This window comes from Haemaphysalis longicornis, unplaced genomic scaffold (genome assembly GCF_048455015.1).
Source record: "Haemaphysalis longicornis isolate Haplotype H1 unplaced genomic scaffold, Haemaphysalis longicornis Haplotype H1 scaffold_5, whole genome shotgun sequence".
NCBI lineage: Eukaryota > Metazoa > Arthropoda > Arachnida > Ixodida > Ixodidae > Haemaphysalis > Haemaphysalis longicornis.
This window is the reverse complement of record NW_027526385.1, coordinates 3,599,392-3,621,008: the sequence shown is the minus strand read 5'-3', so window position 1 is coordinate 3,621,008 and position 21,617 is coordinate 3,599,392. Positions and strand designations below refer to the sequence as shown.

At 44.7% G+C, this 21,617-nt stretch overlaps 1 protein-coding gene across 3 annotated transcripts in view; it reads right to left on the bottom strand.

Annotated features, from left to right (window-relative positions):
- Positions 1-629: 629 nt before the first annotated feature.
- The window catches only part of Pect (phosphoethanolamine cytidylyltransferase), a 40,433-nt gene continuing 19,445 nt past the window's right edge, over positions 630-21,617 (bottom strand). For 2 of the 3 annotated variants that reach the window (XM_077669822.1, XM_077669820.1), the window contains exons 4-16: positions 20,439-20,524; positions 18,249-18,324; positions 17,676-17,742; positions 17,267-17,314; positions 16,439-16,523; positions 11,284-11,331; positions 8,896-8,988; positions 8,039-8,084; positions 7,185-7,261; positions 6,043-6,120; positions 5,678-5,743; positions 4,000-4,065; positions 630-3,450 (exon numbers count right to left, since the gene is read on the bottom strand). In XM_077669822.1, the coding sequence (XP_077525948.1) occupies positions 3,241-3,450; positions 4,000-4,065; positions 5,678-5,743; positions 6,043-6,120; positions 7,185-7,261; positions 8,039-8,084; positions 8,896-8,988; positions 11,284-11,331; positions 16,439-16,523; positions 17,267-17,314; positions 17,676-17,742; positions 18,249-18,324; positions 20,439-20,524 (1,046 nt within the window). In that variant the 3' untranslated portion in view covers positions 630-3,240. The remainder of the gene's footprint in view (positions 3,451-3,999; positions 4,066-5,677; positions 5,744-6,042; positions 6,121-7,184; positions 7,262-8,038; positions 8,085-8,895; positions 8,989-11,283; positions 11,332-16,438; positions 16,524-17,266; positions 17,315-17,675; positions 17,743-18,248; positions 18,325-20,438; positions 20,525-21,617) is intronic. The other variant, XM_077669821.1, reaches the window with a different exon arrangement.

Here is a 21,617-nt window from a genome sequence, read left to right as displayed (position 1 = left end):
TGTTCCTGTCAGCTAGACATAATAATCTTTGCATGGTATATTATCAATTTGTGCGCCCAAACGCTTTCAATGTGAACACCGCTCGATGCCCAAGTATGTTGCCTATGCCCCTCCATCACAGTTGGAGGCATTTATAGATTTCATGCTACGAGGAAATTCAATTCGCTAGCGATGCATATGAACAGCAGTAGTAGTAGCAGTAGTAACCTTCGTTGAGAGAGGAAGGCCATTGGCCAAATGGCATAGATGAGCAAGGGTGAGGGAGAGGTGGTTCGGAAGTCGGTGGTCATTGATCGCCCACAGTTAACTCCAGCTACACTGTTGCCGCCAGGTCACATTTAAGCTGCAGCTTGAAGAAGCTGTCACTTGTCAATGGGTCACACATTAGGCTTCGAAGCTTTTTTTTCTAGAACTAGGCAAGAGCCCCTAGCCACAAAGATTTGATGCAAACAGAATCATCAGAAGCAGAGGTTTTCAGTAGTAATGGCTACTTTGTGGCCCCAGACAAGATATTCAACTCCATAATTTCTTGGTAGCGCACCACAACCAGCTTCGCTTCCACTGTCTATTCATTGGCCCAGTGTCTCCCACACTAGCGGGTGCAAGGCGAGGAAAAGAAAACGCACATATTTAACGCAACAAAGGTCCCACAATGCACTTTATTGGCACCCGAATTTCTCCAAAGCACAGTTAAAAGTGCACAGAGCACTAGGCTCTCAAAAACATCTTTTAAAAAATGCCCACCTCTTGCTGTCGTTGCGAGTGAGAAATGCACTGGCTTGGTTAAAAACACGGCACACTCGAATAAATACATTACAAACGCAACAGCCAAGGTACAAAGAGGCACATGTAAAAGCGCACAAAAGCTACTAAGTGTAAATAAACTCGGTCTTTCGATTTATACAAGCCACAACTATTGCAAAAAAAAAAAAAAAAAAAACACACTGCAAGTCGTTGGTTCAATGACTAGCAATATGTGGGAGCCAGGACGTGCGGGCAAAAGATATAACAGCGCCATAGGTGCACACTGCAGGCTTCTTTGGCAGTGCCGATAACAAGATAACCAAACTGAAAATTCTCGTCTGGCCAGTGGGTTCTACAGTGAGAGATGTATACTAAAGTCGAGCCTCGTTGTAATGAAGCGGTATCGGGGCACTAAACTAGTTTGTTACATCCGATATTTGCTGTAACAGTAGAGGTAAAAATAAACGCTAACAAATCGACAATCTGGCTCCCGCAAAAATCCTGCATAATAAACGCATTATTGCAAGCTTCAAACCCGTTATTCACGAGGTACTAGTACTTAGCTGTTCCCTTCTTGGCATGTAAACAAAATGGGCCGGAACATGGCAGGATGAAATTACAACAGAACAAAGCACGCCTGACAAAACGAGCCTGCATTCTAATTTATTTGAAGAAGGATGTGATCTTCGCCTGGCGGCTATTCACAGCACTGCCGGATGAAGTTTTCCACAGTGCCTGAGCACGAAAGGGCCTTTTCTACTTTTGCAGTTTTACAAACTGTTATCTTCTATTTTTTATATTTTGCTTTCTTAAACTAGCTATCATTTTAAAGGCTCGCGTGAACAAAATATTTCTTCGTTATAGCCGATATCACGCGCGGCTCTGGCCGTTTTCGTTTCGCTATAAAAAGAATAATTGCCACTGAAATAGAGCGTGACCAACCAAAGTTTGTATTTAATTCACTACAGCCCATAATTCACTATACCAGTCTTCATTATAACAAGGCTCGACTGTGCTTGGGGGAACTGCACTCTCTAGCTGTGTGCCTTTCTGACCCTGTAGTAATGTTCTGGGGCTAATATAATGTGATCAATACCACTTTGCGCCAGCAATAAGCAACAACAATTTTGCACAGGAAATGTGGTCTACACTGCTAGGACAGCGTCAATGCTAGCTAGAGAGCCGTAGCGCTCGGTATTCTTAAGTTCTCTGAACACATGGGTGAACTAGTTGCTGTCCTTCAAGACCTGCACCTACACGCACTAAGCCGCACAAAAGCACCGCATGATAGGAAACCATATTTCGCACTGGCCAAGATTTTGTACTATAGTGAAACAATATGATGCAGCACCAAAGGAACACTACAGGCTACTTTAAAAGTCACCAAGAAATTAATGCAACACATATGCTGAATGCCAGTGGGTGACAAAATGGGTCGTAAAAATTGCACACATGAGAAGTGCAATGCGTGTAAAGTCCAGCTTGTGACAATATCGCCCATGAAGGCTCGCTCTTGGGGAAGCACATCATCTCTGCAGAAAGTTGTTTCTTATGTACAAATGTGTGTTTGTACCTTATTGTGGGCACTGCGACCGTGTTGTGCACTAAGCTGTGAACTAAGACTAGATAACCATCTCGAGCAGCGAATGGGCTTATAATGTTTTTTTTAACTGCCGGCAAACAATGCACACACAATTACAACTTAACCATGCCAGTACTGATTCAACGCACTGTATTAGGTCAATAATCAGAGGAAAATGGCACGTGGTTGATGGAAAAGAAAAATTCTGGCACATACTTCATTTTTTTTGGTTTGCAGGTGAGGAAATAAATTGGATAGCGCAGGCCAAGACTTGCACTCTCAAAGTAACTATGTGTACAATTACGCCACCACGCATCTCTGGCAAGTTTAACATGTACTGCTTCAAGCAATCTAATACAGTTAATTGTGGAAACTTTTTAAGGGTGCCAATATGCTGCTATTATGTACGAAAAACCACAGCAGTAAAACAAACACTGGGCACACTTACTTCCCGCTTTGCGTTCTAAAACCAAACCTGTGCTGCACGTTTAGATTAAAGGCCTGATATCATGCATGATGGATTCAACACGTCGAGAAGTTGCCACGCAGCTTAAAAAAACAATTTTTTTACACAAAAAAGTGGCAAGCAAACGCGTTCGCACATTTGTGAGAAGAAGCAGTAAGCGCTTGAAATACTTGCAGCCTAAACAGCGCTTCCCACTCTTCAAAGGCCCAATGGGTGTACAATAGCTCCGTAGCCCTCGCAGTTCAAATGCCACTGAAGTGTCCCTCAGTGAGCGCTTTGTACAAACAACGCACACTGGTACTAACTCAATGTGCCTGCAAACCACGGCTGCTTGAGTAGACCTGACGGCTCCTCCGATTGCCACAAGCCTGCTAGCGTGGCATGCCAGCCAAGCCTGGCTGTCGTCCGGTCCACTCCCTGGGCCGCCTGGCATCCCCGCGAAGGCCCGTCACTCGCCCGCGTGGTTGTTGTTCCTGCCCGCGTGGTTGTTCTGCTGACTGGACAGCCAGGCGTCGTAGATGGCCACCTCCTTGCGCTCCTTCTCGTAGTTGCGCGTCTCGTACAGCAGGCGGTTCCGTATGATCCGCTGAACGAGGTCGTGCGTCGTCAGGGTGTTCCTGCTGTCCAGGGTCTTGAACTTGCCCACCCGCTTGGGCTCCTGCACAGAGACAGTCCGAACCGAGGCTCTATCAATGCACCACGTATCGAAGTTTTGTGTGCTGCAGTAGTCATGCAGGAAAAGGAACTTGAGCACCATTCAACCCTTGACACAACCAAATGAAAACAACAGTAGAAATGCAGAACACAGCCTCTACATCATTTTCTTCGATTAAAATCTGTTTGACAGCATGTGCGTTGATAACGAGTTGCACAGGAAAATGCAATTTTTACAATCCCAGAGTTGACCTTTAGCAAAGAAGTTTAAGAGAATCACTAGGAAAAAGTGACCCGACAGATTGCCTTTATTGTCTCGTATGAAGCTGAATTTCGCATGCAGTTCAAGCATGCCAGTTCTGCCATGTTTGAAAGTATAATGTTTCTTCCTACATGCCAACATGCCCCCCCTTGGCCGCAAGCGTAATGTCAAACTTAACACATTGATTGACAATCCAGCGCGCGAAAACACGGCACAAAAAAGAACGAGAGTTAGACAGGACAGCCCATATCACAGTCCTCTTTAACACATTGGTATCTCTGAAGAACTTACGGCATAGGGGTCGCTCCCATCCACATCTTGCATAATGGGCGTCATCCCATGGCACACCATGTGAACCTGGAGCAGGCAAAAAAATTTGAAGCGTACATCTTTGTAGCCACCCGTGTGGTTTCGGCGCTTTACAGCTAGGGGCACGAAAACAAATCTTTCTAAACACTTCTTGATTTCAATGAACACAGTTGTAGTGTGGAGTTACCATTACAAATGCATACGCCACGCCACAACTCCACAAGGTGCAACTTCTTATTCAGACGTGACAATGCTGTGTCCAACTGACAATATAAAGGCATCTCAGTGCCCATTATGTCTGCACTGAAACGAGTTGTAAAATTTCTTGAATTACTGTACCGGATCACGTTATAGAAGGCACGTGCCATTTTACACATTTTTCTGTCCGATTTACATGCACAATAACAGAATAAAAAAAAAATGCTCTACAATGACGGCTCTTTCATACCATCCTCCCTGATGATTTGCTGACATTGGCTATGACGGCACATCAGTGAGTCTGCTGGGATACATTCATTAAATTTTTAGACCACTCTATGTGCATCAACAAAGAAGAAGTGGAGGGTATTAAGCGCGTGTGATCTTCATGGCTCAGACAGCATGGATGCACATTTCAATATAGTGTGCATAATGCCACTGCAGTAGCTGTTGTTATAGCCACAAAAAGGCACACAGTGTTTTTTGTTGCTTATTGCAGAATTGAACTAAGGCTCTAGAATTCCGCTTTTTGCGTGTATTTTGCGTGTAGTATTTGCATGTATTGTATGCGCTGTATTGCCCCTCCTGCTTGGGCCCAAACTGGGCCTGCAGTATGTACTAAATAAATAAATAAATAAATAAATAAATAAATAAATAAACAGCTGTATTATGGGTTGTGAGAGTTCACCCACATAATACAGCCACAAATAAGGGTTAAACGAACTTCAGCATCCCTTCAAAAGGTTGAGAAGCGAGCACACAAGTCATGCCACTAGAAAAAACTGCCATCTGATTGCCTGGGCTGTCAAGTGGTTAGTATTTTGAGTAGTACAGCTCCTCTCAGCCTATTTAAAGTCAATATGGTCTGTCAACAATCTCAGGAACTTTATTCATTCTTACTGGGTGTTGTATTGATCTAATGCTGCTGGAATACTATACTACTACTACTACTGCAGTCTATATTACCGTGGTGGTGCTATTACAAAATCTGGTGCAATAAATGCCCGATGAAAGACTGTCTTAACAGCTTGTATGTACTTTGGAAGACAGCAGTTTTTACTACTACCCGCCGCGGTGGCTCAGTGGCTAAGGCGGTGCGCTGCTGAGCACGAGGTCGGGGGTGCGATTCCCGGCCGCGGCGGCCGCTTTTCTGATGAAGGCGAAAAGCAAAAGCGCCCGTGTGTACGAGTTTTTGGCGCACGATAAAGATCCCCAGGTGGTCAAAATTAATTCGGAGCCCTCCACTATGGCGCGCCTCATCGCCTGCGTTGCGTCAGTGCGTTAAACCCTACAATCAATCAGTTTTCACTACTTTGTAATGTTATCTTTTACAACTAAATATACTATCTGGAAAGCAAGTGAATATATTACTTAATATCAGGATCACTCAATGAATAACTTATTGTGACATTTTCCAAGCAAACGGCTTGTTACCACAAACTCAAGGTACTGCAGTACTTACACGGAAGTGTTCCATCAGGTCTTTTGTGACCGAGTAAGGTGCTCCGATGACAACTTCATTGACGTACTGAAACAGAGCAAAACTAAATTAGAGTGAACGAACAAGTACATAGCAACTTTATAGCCAGACCAAATGCACAAAGGTTACAGTTGCTAAATACTAATGCAAGGTTTATTGTAATAAAATAATGTAAATTTAAGCCAATTAGTATGTGGGAGTTATGAAGTTGTCAAAACTTCTGGTATATCCACTCTGGGGCAAGAACGCAAACACTTGCACAGGTTTTTGACTGCCATTAATCAAATTAGACATTTAGGATTTTCAAGCACTTCACAAAAAGGAAGCAGAAGGCGAAGGTCTCGCACCTTGCATGCCAGCACACTCAACACGCGCTCGTGAAGGTTCATGATGGGGTAGTTGTAGCCTTTGTACCTGTTCACCACCTGCGAGAGGAGACAAAGACATTCTAAGGACAAGAAGTCCTGAGAGCTACTAGAGACACCCCCTGTTCAGCTGCAACCACACAAAACTCCTAAAACTGCTCCCAAACAAACTGTTTCTGTGTACGCTGTTAAAGCTTGTGAAGGAAAGTTTGACATCCACCTAAATGCAGCCATAAGGCTACAAAGGAAAGCTATACAGCTTTCTCAGAAATGGCTGCATTAATATGGCTGCATTTAGGTGGATGTCAAACTTTCCTTCACAGAAACTTACTCCACCTTGGGGATTTCCCCTAAATCTGGTCGATTAACAGCTGTTAAAGCTTTCGGCCACACTGAACAGACATACCACATGAGTAGCTTTATGTCCATGGTTACCTGCATACCTTTTATGATTGCAGATTCAGGGTATTTGATTATCGCGCGCTCCTTAACATTTTGTCAATGCGCCAAAAGATCTGTTTTTTATTCTGTCTCCTGACCTGCTAAATTCTCAGTGTTTGGGGAGGCCTTGTTCCTTTGCCACAGTGGCCGAGTGAAGAATTCCCACATAATGGTGTAGGTGAAACACTCTCGCCTACACATTCTCACTGTTGCGCTTGGCTTCTTTGCTAATCTGTGGCAGTATGTTTTGCTCACGAAAGTTAGACAGTCTGTGCTGCAAGAAACAAGCTCCACTGGTCACTTTTTTTGCATGCAATTTTTTTGTACATCTCACCCCACTGCGTACCACATGTCACACTATCAAACATTACAATAAAACCCTGATACTTAAGCCATATCTATTGTTAATATCAGAAGAATGCTCTTGCTGCTTTGGACAGGCCAAACAGCATTTTGCAGGGGATAGTATACACCCATGCAGACTGAAATGTGTCACTAAAGCAGGCTAACCAGCAAGTGTGCTTTCAATGAGTCCCACACTCGCAGTATGTACTGCCGCCCGGGTGCATCTCCCCGTATTAGATGCGAGACTGCAAATGCCACTGCCATGCTACAGCACTGCTGCTAATAGCTGCACCTGTTACTGGCCTCGCAAAGCACAGCAAATGTGACACCGTACTCACAGGGTCTGTGTGGAGGCCCACGATGAGGTAGTCCCCTTCGGCCTTGGCTTTCTCTAAGAAGTCCAGGTAGCCCACGTCTAGTAACCCAGTGGCGTCAAGGCTGCTACACAAACCACTACTCGCACAGTCTGCTAGGGTAATGAAAGATTTGAAGGGACGCCCCATGGGAGCCCACAACCAACGCCTGGGGACTGGCCTACAGAATAGCTGCACAACCGTAAACTCAATGAACAAGGCACGTGAAACCAACATAACGTATTGCATAACAAACTGGCCACCATCAAATATGGCAGCTCTGTGCATCCCTGTCTATAGCTATAATGATTACACATGTACCAAAGGCTTGGTAGTGGTAACTCTCCAAGGTCTCATGTCTATGCAGGGAGCCCCCCAAGCACACCAAGGAAGACCACCTCACCCACTAGTAACGACCGGCAGCACCACTTATGAGGCAAGAAACAAAAACAAACTGCAACTGCATCATTCAAGAATGTAACAAACTAGTAATAGAGCTAAAGCATTCTGCACATATTCAGGGACGGGATAAAATACATACTGCGTACTCACTAACCAGGCTTCATTCCAGCGTACTCGCTAACCAGTGTACTCGCTAACCAGGCTTCAAGCAGCTAACCAGGCTGTGGTTCAATCGAGGCTTCTTTGCACACTGGACCCCCAAAGAAATATCAGGGGCAACACTCTGCTGTTCCACTAAGAGAATAAACTATGCCAAATACTGTAACAAATGAAGCAATGGCGAGATATAGCGACAACACATTACAACAGGCGTTTTCTGCTTATGCATAATATTTAGCCAAAAGTGCCACGCTTTCAGAGTTCAGCAAAAAGGATACGGAAGAGGTCAAAGGCTCCAGCAACGTAGACAATGCGATCTGTGCTCTGAAAGAAAAAAGAAGAGAGGACTGTCAATGGGGGGAACACCTCACGTAGGTGGGCATAAACACTGGATCGAGGAGGTTTTTGTGTGCTCTAATCATAGGGAAAACATTCTTGACACAAAAACAAAAAACACCCACTGAAGACAGCAAGTGTGGTTACTGTACAAAGGGGTTGCCCTCAATTAAGATGCTAGAATCCTTGTTTGCCACATGAGAGACTGTCTAAACACTCAAAGCTCCAACTGAAGCCGTGCAAAGAGGAAGCTTTGAACTGCTTCTCATGAATTATCATTATTTCTGACCTTTTTTCAGTTCCTACACTCTGAATAGGCAGCGCTTTGCATTTTTCAGCAAACTGCAAGCCTCGTGAACTGCCAACAATACCACAATGTAATTATGCTGCTTCTAACCACACCATCTAGGCTGCGACACTGCATTTAACGAACACTTGAAATCACCTTAGAAAATTTGTGTTTAACTACTGCAGTTCAAAAAACTCCCAATACCACTGTTGCTTTCAACATTTGTTCCAATTTTCAGGAATATATTCAAGAACTAAGGAACAAGAGGTCAGATTGCTACAGCTTAGTTAACTACACCAAGTATCACAAATACTACGAAAATCCAACTAAGGCGAAAAAATATTTGCCCATACAGTTGGAGTTGCTCGTATGCATTTTCCTGCACTTCCAGAGGGGCAATTTTTAGGAGAAATAACAGCGTGAGAAGCGAAATCATACTCTGTAGCCCAGTGCATAGGCTGCAAAAAATGAAGAGGTGAAGAAAAAGGTGCGGTAAGCAGCTGCACGCACCCTGGGTTCCTTTCCCTCGGCGAACTGTATGATCTTCTGTGTTGTCGGCAGGAACTGCGAGATGCCGGTCCACGGGCTGTGCGTGGTGGAGTCCTAAGCACAGAAGCACAAACACCGATCGAGGCACAGGACGCAGCCGGGCAGACAGGGCACAGTGGGAACACAGACACCACACTGGGGCAGCATGCATGCAGCAGTGAAAATGCTGCCCCCCTGGCACTTTGGCACCTATGCTTTCGGGATGCTCCAACCCCCCTTTCTGATTCTAACGCTGCAACGGCTGACATGCTAGCGAAGTTGCCAACGCCACTGCAGACACCTAAAACAACTCTAAGAAGATGATTTTTTTTTTTTTTTCATTTTTCTGCTTTGTAGGGCTTTAAATTATCTCCAGCTATGGAAGGTGCAAAGCTTCACTGCATAACTTATGCCAGCTGGCTGCAATAAACATTGTGGTAGCTGTACGACTTGGAGTAGTGAATTCACAGTGCCAGGCTTCAGGCATGCCTTGTCTTGTGTGCTGCGCTGCTAGGAATCGACTGTGCTGCATGTGTGTTGACGCAGCACGCTTCAACAGCGCACAATGCAACTCGCCGGTGGACTTCTCCGCAGAGGTTTTGTGTTCAGCGGCAAAGCCTGTATACCGAAAGAACCCTCCATGTTTGTGCATGCTCAGCCGTGCGGGTGGCCTCGAGATTGCAGCGCCACACAAAAACCCTCTGGCGCATTCGCACTAACCAGCACAGCTCTGCATGGTGTCTCCCTCATCATATCTTTGACTCAGTGAGAGTTTTTTTGCTTGCATGTGTGACTCCGATTTGAAAATTTCCTATTGAGGCATGTTTGGCTGTTACTTGTTGATACTTGTCTATCAGAGCTCCCAAGTTTAGTTGCATGTTCTGGTCATTAATCAGCACGGCCTTGTGTCTGAAAGAGCTCTTCAAAACACATTTCCGAGTTCAAATTGCATGCGTGATGACAGCAGACCCTATATGTAAACAGAAAAAGCAACTGTTCAGTTCGAGTACCTCCTCGCTTAATGGAGACTGCCGACAGCGTGTTTGTTGCTGTTGCTTAGCTCGTCTACCTCTGTTGCGATTATTTGCTTCTAAGTTGGCAGGGCTGAATAGTGCACAGGATGCACCAAGTGCAACCGTGGGGCCTTCTCCTCAGTGTTTTCCCAGTGAGCACGCTCTCAAGGGACAAGGCGACGCCTGTCACCATCAGCCAGTCTGGTCACTCAAGGGCTCAGTCCCCAAGAAAGTGTAAAAGTGGACAAGTGACGCACTGCCTGTCGCAGTTATCCTGGCCATCACTAGTGTCTATGTGCCAATTTGTTGCACGTCCGAGTCCATCGCCAAAGAGGCTGGACGCAGCAGTGACCGGACGACCGTCCTTTGGGAGGCCCATGGTGGTTTCACAGGAAAGAGGAGAGCACTAACAAAGAAAAGTAATCTTCTTTGCGGAGTGTGATTACTGGTGTTGAATTAGGGGATGGGACATAAGACTGACCGAGGTAAGTTGTTCAGTGCTAAGAGTGTATCCGTTGTTTTCTGTTGCTTTGGTTCATTTGCTTGTAAGCATGCATTGAATGAACACAGAGTTTTTGCATGTGCGTGCGTGCGTGCATGCATGCGTGAGAGAGAGAGAGAGAGAGAGAGAGAGAGAGAGAGAGAGAGAGAGAGAGAGAGAGAGAGAGAGAGAGAGAGAGAGAGAGAGAGAGAGAGAGAGAGAGAGAGAGAGAGAGAGCTGTAGTTACACCACCGTGGGAGGGATGCGGCGGGGTTTTTGTAATACAACTGAGGTGTTTGGTGCTTTATAGGCACGGTGAGCCTCACTTACTCTGCCGGAATTCCGAGCAATCATGCCATGCTTCGCACATAGTGCTTGTAAATAAATTGCACATTTTGGAGTACACTGCTGTCTGCCAGGTGCCACTGATCAATGGGCCATCATCGATCATTGTCACAACTTCAACTGCAATTATTCTATTTTTATCGCAAAAATAACTCGCATTACCTAACAGCCGCACCATGCACTACGCTCAAATGTTGCCATGTGTCTTCACGAAGCCAGTTTCGCAGCATGTTGACCGCATGCTGCAGTCAGGTTTCGTCGCCTTGTTGCGCCTGCAAGCTTTCCTTGCGTGTTCTTGCATGCAGCAAGTTGGAATTGCAAACCAGAGCTGCTAAAACTAGGTGCTAATGTGACACAGAGCAGCACACAACATTCAATGCCGCACCCAACTTACTCTTTTCTCGTGAACACTTTGTTTATAACGTTCAGTATTACTCTCTGCCCCAGGGAGAATCAGCCTTACGCAATATGAAACCAGGCGTGTAGGCACTATAAAAACAAGCTTTTCGCACGGCCACGGCAATGACTTACGCCATTTCCGTTGACGCAGGCTGTAGTTAGACCAACGATAGTGGAGAACTGCCGATGTTTAAGGGTGGGAGGGAGAGGGGGCCGAAGAGTCGACAACATAGCAGAACGTGAGGAAGGGCAAATACACAGGGACAACACATGCAAAAGGAGGGGAAGAGGGAAAAAAAAAATACAACAAAAACATAGGATAGTATCTCCTAGAGAGAATATGGGCCAGACCTCAGTGTGGAGCGCTTTATGACATTTCTGCAATCGGCATACTCACAGAGAACGCAGTTATTCCGTTCATTACGCCCAAATGTTGGCATTTAAATAACACAGCTGCCTTGCTTCAGTACTTCAAACAACGTGACTGCCCACAAATGCGACGTTCCTTTGCACATAAAAAGCCACATTGTCAGGGCTCACTAGCACCAGTGGTGTGTTATAGTTTCCAAAAGACACAACGTTGCGATACGATATGGTAAATTTTCTATTAGCTTTGCACTGAACAATGGAAGGACCAAAGATGTATCGCAGTTACAACATTACCTTTCTTGTGGCAAAAATGGTAACCATATGAAAATTTTGCTGCAAGGTGCAAATGTTTTCAACAAACGAAGTATTTAATTTTTTCCACTTGTACCAGCAAACGCTACACTTTTCATATAGATTTACAGCACTAGCCAGTTTATAGCACACCCCAAGACACTGTGGCTGACAACTGCTGCCATGGTGAAAAAGTTGCTATTGAGAATACAAGAAAAGATGAAATGTACCCAAAAGCAGCCGTTCAGAGCACTTTGGAGTGCAAGGTTAAGGTAAGTGTTTACGATAGGACTGCAATAATTTGCAAGTATTCTTTATTAAAGAATTAGTTGATTACAAATTAGAATAGGAGGCACACAAAATCAATTTTTCTTTTGCAATTTCTTTTACTAAAGAAAGCCGTGTCTGCCACATAACCACCAGGCATCAGTTACATTCCGTGACCATACCTAATTGCACCAGCCCGCCTTTGTCCCAACTGAGTTGTAAAAGCCACAGAAGATACTGAATGCAACTCATCTTGCACAAGTGCCAGCCCACTTGGCAAGAGCCACGGCAGGGAGAACACCACGAGAGAATGATGAATTCTTTTTTGCACCAAAGAGGCCGTACCTAAAACAATACACGCTACTGACTGGTAATTTCAATTCACCCTCAGTGTGACCACTTCTTCTACGAAAGAAAAAAAAAAAAAGGTGCTGTTTTGTTGCCCGATTCCTCCGATTCTTAGTAGTTACATCATCTGACTTGTTTAACTTCATATCAAAAATTACTATTCCACCAGCGGCAAAAAAATTTGCTACATGTGATAGTACCGGCAGATCCTCCTCAGCAAAGCAGACAAAACATTTGCCACTTGGTGAAGTGTGTGCAATGACAAATACAGTTGAACCTCGTTATAAGAGACATGGATGTAAAAGACAATAGAATATAAGAGACACTATTTATCCACATAGATGGCTGCCCTATCTTTCCCTTAAATTGCCCTCTCTTATAAGAGACATCGGATGTAGAAGATAGTTGGTTATAAAGGACAAGTTACCATTGAATTCTGGTCAACAATCTCGCTAGTAAGAGACATTCTAACTTTAGATGTGGTGCCACTAGTCAGTAACTGCAGTTCCGTCTATTGTAAGGGGGCAACAGATGCCCGCAGTAGCTATTTATTATAACTTCAGCGAACACACACTGGTTCAGTCAGCCACGAAACGACGACAATAAGCCCTGCCAATGGAAATGCAATGTACAGAGTGCGACCGCCCATGCGGGCTTCTGCGCAAGCCAAGAACACCGGGAGTGTGCAGTGGGCTCTCCCAATCACGTAGCTCCAATTAAGAAGCACCGCCGATGTTGAGTCCTGCAAGCGTGATGAATAGCCAGAACACCAGAACACACAGCAGAAGAAGGTGTGTGCTCTGACTGTTCATCAGGCTTGTGAACTCAACATCTACGATTCATCTTCCGCGACCAGTGAAACAAGAGAAAGCTTCTAAAAGCTGTTGTAAAAAACAGTGTAAATACAACCATAAAGCAAAAACAAAGATTCAGAACCACTTCACAAATTCTGGGGGCAAAACGAGGGTTATAATAAACCTTTTGCAACATGCTGTAGCATTCTGTCGAGCTTATTTTAGTCGTATGGTGCCCGCATTTAACTAGGGTCTGATCACTTAGTGAAAACATGGTTCCCTGCTTACAAGAGACATCTCGTATGAGCGCAGGACCGGGGTAGTTGGAGATTAATGAGAGAGGCCTTTGCCCTGCAGTGGGCGTAGATAGGCTGGTGATGATGGTGATGACAACGATATGAGACACAGAAACTGCTCCCCGGTATATGTCTCTTATAAAGCGGTTCAACTGTATTGCAGTCCAATGTGCCCATGGTGCAAGCCATCCCGGCAAGCCCTCCGCACTTGTGCAAGTGAAACTGCCATAACCAGGGGAGGAAAGGGACTGCCCTAATTTTACAGATAAAGCCTGATTTCCTAAATTCGAGAGTGATTGCCATTAATCAGTAAAACCAGGAAAAACACAAGGCCATACCTTGAAAGGAAAAAATTCTTCCTAGCAGAAAGGTTGCCTATTTCATGTTGCATATATGGCTTGTAGACAAAGGCGTAACAGAATTTTGCTTGTCTTGTACCTTGTGATAGCAATAGCTACAGCTTCCTCACTTTTTGCATTTTTTGGCTGCAGCCTGAATTATGCCCCCATTCCTTGGGCAGTTGACTGTTCGTGCCTGCTCTTCCCAAGTTTTATGTCTCGGTGACAGAATGCATGTCAGAAAAGAAATGTTACACTCCTATTTGCTGCCAACAAAAAATAAATAAAAAATAAAACATTTAAAATTGGGTCAAATGGTCAATTTTATTTGCAAGATTGGGTTCTCCAATAGATTAGAGCAGCCTACAGATAGCACTGCAAGAAAACATCACAGCGTTCAGGGGATGAGGGGGAGTGCTTGAGAACAAGGAGAGGCACCACTGCACGCACAGGAAGTAAATGGTAAGCAAAAAATGAGCTAAAAGAACGGCATACATGCTCGCAAACATTCTGTGCGAGAATTTAAACTAGCTGCAGTAATGGGCTCCTCACCTCCAATTTCTCAAATTTTCTCCCGTTACTGATATTGCCGCGAACCATGTACGGGTTTGTTTATTTATTGTTTGTTTTTAATGCCCGGCCGCGCCCGGCTCTGTTATCTGTGTCCCATGCGAAGCGCGTGTTCCATTCTTTATTTTTATGCCGCACGGGCTATCTCATTCAGATAAGCAGAGTGTTTCGCCCTAGCGCCGCTAGCCCAGAATAATCTCCTGTGATCTACAATGTTCTGGATGTGAATCGACGGTTCCAGAAACTCTCGCGCCGAAAGATAAAAGCCTGCACAGCAGACGCCGCGGCATTCGATTCTGCGACGTTCGCCGACGCAAGTCACTTTGTTGACCGCTGCTCCGCCGCCTCTGTATTCTTTTGAGTTGTTAGGGGAGCACAAGTTCGCTCCAATAAACTTGTTTCTCCTTCAAGACAACTGCGTCGTCCTTGTCTTCGTGACAATATTCTCAACAATTTAATTTATTTATTTATTTATTTATTTATTTATACATACTGCAGCCCAATTGGGCTATCGCAAGAGTGGGTTGGTACATAGAATGCAAAACAATTTTCTGCACAGAATAACACAGATAAAAACACAACACATTGAAATTCACTTACTCATGAAGTATAGACATAATAGATAATAAGTACAGCAAGACATTGAAATTATGCAGAACTGACATAACGCAATCAATTTAAATTCTGCAGAAATTTTTCCAAAGGCAATGACCTAATTTCACCTGGTAGTAGATTCCATTTTTCAATTGTTCACGGGAAGAAGCTGTACTTAAATAGATTAGTTCGTGGATGAAAAGTTGCAAGGTTGAGTTTGTGGCTATTTCTAGTAGATTTAAGTTTATCGGGCGACAAATAGCTGTTCTGTAATGAGTAGCGCGGAGTATTCGTAAGAATATGTAAAAGTTTAAGACATTCCCGTTCACGGCGCTCCGACAGCGGTTGTAATTCTAGTGTAGCAAGGTGGGATGACGGCGAAAAGCTCCAATCGAAGCGGCGAAAAATAAAACGAATGGATTTTTTCTGAACAGATTCGAGTGTGTTAATTTCAGATACTTTATAAGGATTCCAGATGGTACAGGCATATTCTAAGATGGGTCGGATGAGCGTTTTATATGTTATTAATTTCGTTTCGAGTGGAGCTTCTCGCAATGTACGGTTTAGGTAGCCTAACTTTTTTAGAGCTTTGTTGCATGTATAATCAATGTGCCTTGACCAAGACAAGGTAGGCGTGAAGATGACGCCCAGGTACTTATATTCGTTCCCCCGCTGTAGGGAAGAGCCGTTGAAAGAATAATTAAACAAAGAAACGGAATTGCGTGTACTGAAAGATAAAGTGACTGTTTTCGTAAAGTTAATATTCATTTGCCATGTCTGGCACCACCTGCAAAATTGAGCAAAAGAATCATTTAGTAAAATATGATCATCATTCTTGTTAATTATATTGTATAACACGCAATCGTCAGCATAGAGGCGGATGTTTGTGGATATATAATTAGGCAGATCATTTACATACAATAAGAACAAAAGTGGCCCCAGGACCGAACCCTGGGGAACTCCGGATGACACATGTACTACCGATGAGTTTGTGGAGTTAAACGAAACATACTGGGAGCGATCATGTAAAAAGCTAGCAATCCAATCAACTAAGGCCGGGTTGTTAAGTATAACACGAAGTTTATGAAGAAGTTTTGAGTGGGTAACGGTGCCGAAAGCCTTAGATAAGTCTATTCAACTGCTGATGGTGCCAAATGCTGAACAGCCCTTAATTTTTCACTGCTCTACACCTAAAGGTGCTCAAAAGGTTTGCCTCTTCATCTTGGTAGTGACACCTTCCTCACTTTTCACTTCCTTCTCTGCACATTCAATTGCTATTTTTAGCATGTTGAGTCTGCAATACTTCTTCCAAAGTAATTTTATGGTCTTCCTTACTTGAATATACTGCGAAATACTTTGTTGCCTCCCCTTCCCATCCCCTTTTCCCACATGAAGCTTGAACAAAAGGAAAACAGCCCACCTTGCTGATGTTGCCGGCATGTTCCTTGTCCACGCCATACTCCTTGGCCCCGCGGTGATGGTGCTGCTTGGTCATCAGCAGCATGCTGCACAGATTAATGAACCAAGGGTTAATTCCAGGCCAATCAGGCGTGGAAGCTTTTAACCAAACAGCAAACAATCTGCAACATCGATTGCAGCGACAACCTACCGATTTCTTGCAAAAAACGTAATTTGTTACGGCAAAAACAATCTCAAAGAATTTTCTTGGCAGCTCACACGTAATCACCCTTTTACCTTTTTGATGTGCACAATTCTGCTAATCTTGTAGAATTTCTTTGCTACTGGAACTTCTTTGCAAAGGAAGTTCTAATCATTAGGCGTCCCTGAAGCAGAATTGTGCTATCATAAACAAATGGTTCTTTCACTTGTGATTTGTCTAGTAGTTAGTTTACAACTGGTAGTAGCATGGATTCAGAAGTTCAGTAAAGTTCACGTGCTCCGGAACAACACGAGGCAATACTTTGTTTGGATGAAGCGTGCTCGGACATCTAAAGGACAGCAGTAGCTATCTTTATTGCTAAAGGGCACGGATAATACTGTAGCCCCTGCCTACTTTCCATAGCCAGAGGACCACCACAGCAGCAGCCCTATCTGCAACCTTATTAATATACAGAACCATTAATGCACAGCTGTTCTGTGCGGCGGTTTTGGACGAATGTGATGACAGACGCCAAAAGAAGCTACTGAAAATGAGTTCTGTGCTTGCGGTAAAACACCGGTGACTCTACACCTATTCAGCATGCACGACAGCAACAAAAAGAACAGAGGAAAATCAAAACATGCTCACCGGCCAACAAGATCTGTGGTTGAAATCCCTGCCGTTCGCTGGCACTCCCTGCAAAGTAAACGTTTTCTCGTTTACTTGAACAGTTTGCTGTGAGGCACATTGTGCTTAATAAAGTGCTGGGTCCAGTGTTAGGTCCAACTAAATCCTGGCTAACAAAGTTTGCCTCTGCAAAGAGCAGTCAGAAGTTAAATTGCATGAACTCTTTCACTGAGCTGCCTCGTTTTTTTTTTTCTTTCGAATAGACACACACACAAAAAATTAAAGGTGATTTGCGATACATGCTACTATCATGCTTCACTTTGTCGGTTCCAGTGCGCACAATTTGGCGCTTTACGACAGCCACTGCTACGCTAGAATCTCTTTGACTACGCGTGATTCACCGCACATTTATAAGTGCACAGTGACTTACTTGTAGCGCCCACTTTCTTTGACGTAGCGATATGTGTCCTCTCCCGATGCATCCAGCGTGATGTCATCTGCAACACAAACCACATTTTTTCTCCACTAAGAAACAAAAGAAGCTAAGTACAAGACAAAACCTTGCAACTAGGATCATCCAATGTCTACTACTTACAAAAATTTTTGTTGCACATCTCTCTAGAGTTTTACCCAGTCAGAGTCCAAACGATATCATGTATCAATCAGCAATGGCCTCCAAAATATGAAGCAAAAAAGTGTCATGAAAGCGGAACTGAGGAGGAGACCATTGAAGACTATTGCTCAGCACTACACTAGCATGCAACAAAAATAATCTCTACTATGCGCTTACCGGTCTCTCTTTGGTCTCAATGAGCAAATTTTAGAACTGCAGAAACTGCGAATATTAAGTGCTTGAAACAAACTGGCACCGTGAGCCTGTCATGTCCTAGCACAAAACCTGCCTGTGTCTAAACCTCACAGAACAAGTGCAGCAGTTGATTGCTTCCAGCCACACGCGTGCTTTGAGGCCTTTTCCCACTTAGTAGTGTCTGAATGGCCTCACCTCCGTGGACGCAGAAGTCGCACTTGTACCTGTCCAAGGTCTCCAACGTGGTGATGTAGGGGGCACCTTCCACAACCTTGGGGGGAAAAGAATGCAGGAAAAATTGCGACAGAGAGATTATGTTAGTTTAGTCAGCACCAATAGGTGCCCCAAAACTAACTTCTCTGTCTTCAGCACATGCAGGCTAAAACTGACACTATACATCGGAAATTTGGTTCGACTACAAGCACAAAGTATGCGTTAAAATAAGAGTGTAACAGGAATAAGAGTGGTTGTCAGGAATAGTTTTTTTTAACAGCGGGTTGTTTAAACTTAAGTTCCATTCGTGCCGGGTATCGCTCCAAACTCGGCTCAGCAAAGTGGAGAGGGGGAGAATGCCAGGCCAAGAAGAGTAAGGGAAAGAGGCGAGGGGGCAAAAAGCCGACGAGTAGGTGTGGGGAGTGCGCCTCCCAGAACAGATGTTCGGGTGGGGAGGCGCGCATCGGGGATTGGCAGCACCTTAAAGGAGTATTGACACGAAATTTTCGCGTTAAGTTTTTTCGCTGCAATGGGTGGGTTGATCGGAGCGTAAACAATCATTTACGGCATCGTTTGTTCGCTTCAGTTTCGGTTTCGACAAAACGGACGCCGAGCAGCCACCATGTCAGGAAGTAGCGCCTGACGTCATCACTCTTGTCGCACCGCGGCCGGTGCGGATGCAGGCGCTCGCCCAGGCCGGCCGAGGTCTTCACCACCCGCGCGCGCTCAGGTAGCATGACATCAGCCCCGAAACCATGACGCGTACAGACGGTGTAGCAGTGCGCACCAACCGCAGCCAGCGTGTCGGCTTCTCGTGCGGGCAGAGATTAAAATGGATTTAAAATATGTTATACTGAATGGCTACCATTGAAACTTGCTGGGAAATATTTCCCGATCAAAAGGAAGCATTTTACATGGTTATCTCAGCTTTGAAATTTCGTGTCACTACACCTTTAAACTCTGACGTGCAGGTGTTCTCGTAGTTGGGAGAGACGGCGTGCGCTGGGCGGAATCAATGTTCGACCTACCGATAAGATGGGCAGACCTAAGAGAAGCCAAGTTAAAGCCAGGAAAGCTCTGCTGTTTCCTCCACCTTCGCATCTCAATTGCAAAGGTGGCCAAATTTCTTTTTAGTCATTAAGTTCCGCTGAAATGTCAAATGCTGCCGTCTTCTGCCCCCATGTTATGGTTTCACCACACCTGACAAGAAAGCGCATAAAATAGCGTAGGTGCCCGGAACCATGACAGCAACGACTGTCATGGTTCATGGTTGTCACATTGGTGACAACTGCGTATGCATGCTTGCAGTGTTACAATTCAGGGTGCTCAACGTGCCAACCATTTGAATTCGATGCATTTTTGTCAAGACATAGAGAAAATTGTGTTTAGAGCATTTTTTTCAGACAAACACAGTATTTAGCACCACCTTGAACATTTTGCAGCTTTGTCACACTGGCAATCCCCTGCTGTTTCCATCACCACTCAATTCGAACGACCATGCACATTTCTAGTGATTATTGTGCCAGTAACAAGTACTAACAAACCATCCGCATCCAACATGCCTGTGTTTGCTGCACGCACACTGAACCTTCTTTTTAGCGTTGACGCTTCTCGAGTTACACGAGAGACCACTGAATAATGAAGCTGAAAAAGACTTGCAAATTTTAAGATGACTGCACCAATGGTACACGCAAGCCCAAGAACTAGACCTACCCCTTTGTTCACTCAAAGTGGAGCTGCAGATGGTCCACTGAAATATTAATCCACACCAACACTGCACGGCTTGCGCTCACACCTACAAATATTTTTTACCACCCATAGTGTTGCAGTGAATGCACACATGGAAATACTCCTGAACTGCTGAGCCAAGGGAGTGCCACTGAGCTCAGAGCTTCCACAGTTGAGCCTCCTGTTTAAAATAACTGCTGAATGTGTGGTCATGCCAATCAGCCACCAAACAGGGGGAAAAAAAAGATAAAGGAAGAAATAAGAAGAGTGTGATATACCGCTCACCCACACGATACACCGAGCGTATCTTAAATGTCCCCTCATGTTCTCATTAGCAGCAGCCACTTCAACAAAGCTTGGTCAAGTGTAAAAATGCAAGTAGTAAAAGCTTGCCCACCGCCTGGCTATGAGACTATGGTGTTTTTAAAAAGACGCTGCACGCACCTCGTCCACCCACTTGATGGCCCGAACCATCTTGTACCGCTCCTGTTCGGTGAACACGGGCGGGCCCTTGTGGTTCTTGATTTCCTCTGGAACAGAAGGTATGGAGAGGGAGGGTGGAGAAAGGCAGGGCAATAAATAAATACACTAAACACAAAATGCTTGAAGAAAGGAAGCACACTGGTGATGGGGCACAACGCAAATTCAAGGGGTCTTGTACCATCCAGGCATCTCGGACGCCAGTACCAGTACGAGCACGTCAAAACAGCTGCTGTTGGAACCAGCACATAACAGGTAGATGACCATTGGCTTACTGTAGATGAGTTAACTGCACCTTCCTTACAAAAGATATTTTAATTTCTGTGAAACATCCCCAGATGCATTAAAGTAGTGCCCTTGCACCAAAATGGCACTTGTGTAAAACACTATTGCTGCAAATAGTGCCTAATGTTTGTTAGTGAACTTGAAGTGTTCTTACAAGCAATTTCATTGGCATCATGTGCACTGGAGAAGGTCCTATTTTAGTCATCAGGACTATTAGGGTCATTTTCAACCATTTACAACAGTTTTGCTTTTTTTTTCTGCAGTGCAAAATCCCCATTTGACACTAGTATACATTTACCCAAAAGATTGCCAATTCGCCATGCCACCTTCGTCGCGTGCTACTGTTTCCTTAAGAAAAAAATGCATATGTAGCTTGCAATTTCCACGTGTTCGCACCTGATTTGTCTGGTCAGAGTTTCACCTGCAATTCGAAAAATAGCACCCACCCACTGAGTATCAGCACTGGCAAGAACAGAACTTCAAATCAGTCCTGATTGCCACCATGCTGCTCACCAACTGAACTAGTTTTAGTGTGCAGATACATGGAAAGAAAAAATTGCTACATTGAACCATTCATACAAAGGCGGACTACCCAGCCAAGCTGCTTCCGTTTCACAGAGTTCCACACATTCACAAAACAAAACTTCACTGACTGCGGGGCGCAATCTAAAGGAGAAAGGAGGGCAGGAAACTGCACGTCTTGTCGGCAAGTGGGCGGTGTCTACGGATCAGCGCCGGGACCGGCCGTGTCGCGTTCGACGCCGCACTCTCTCTCCCCTTTCTCGCGTTGCCGCTGCTGGGCCCTCTCACCCTCTCCACGGCTGTAAATGCAGCGGCGAGCGGTGACGCACACCCGAT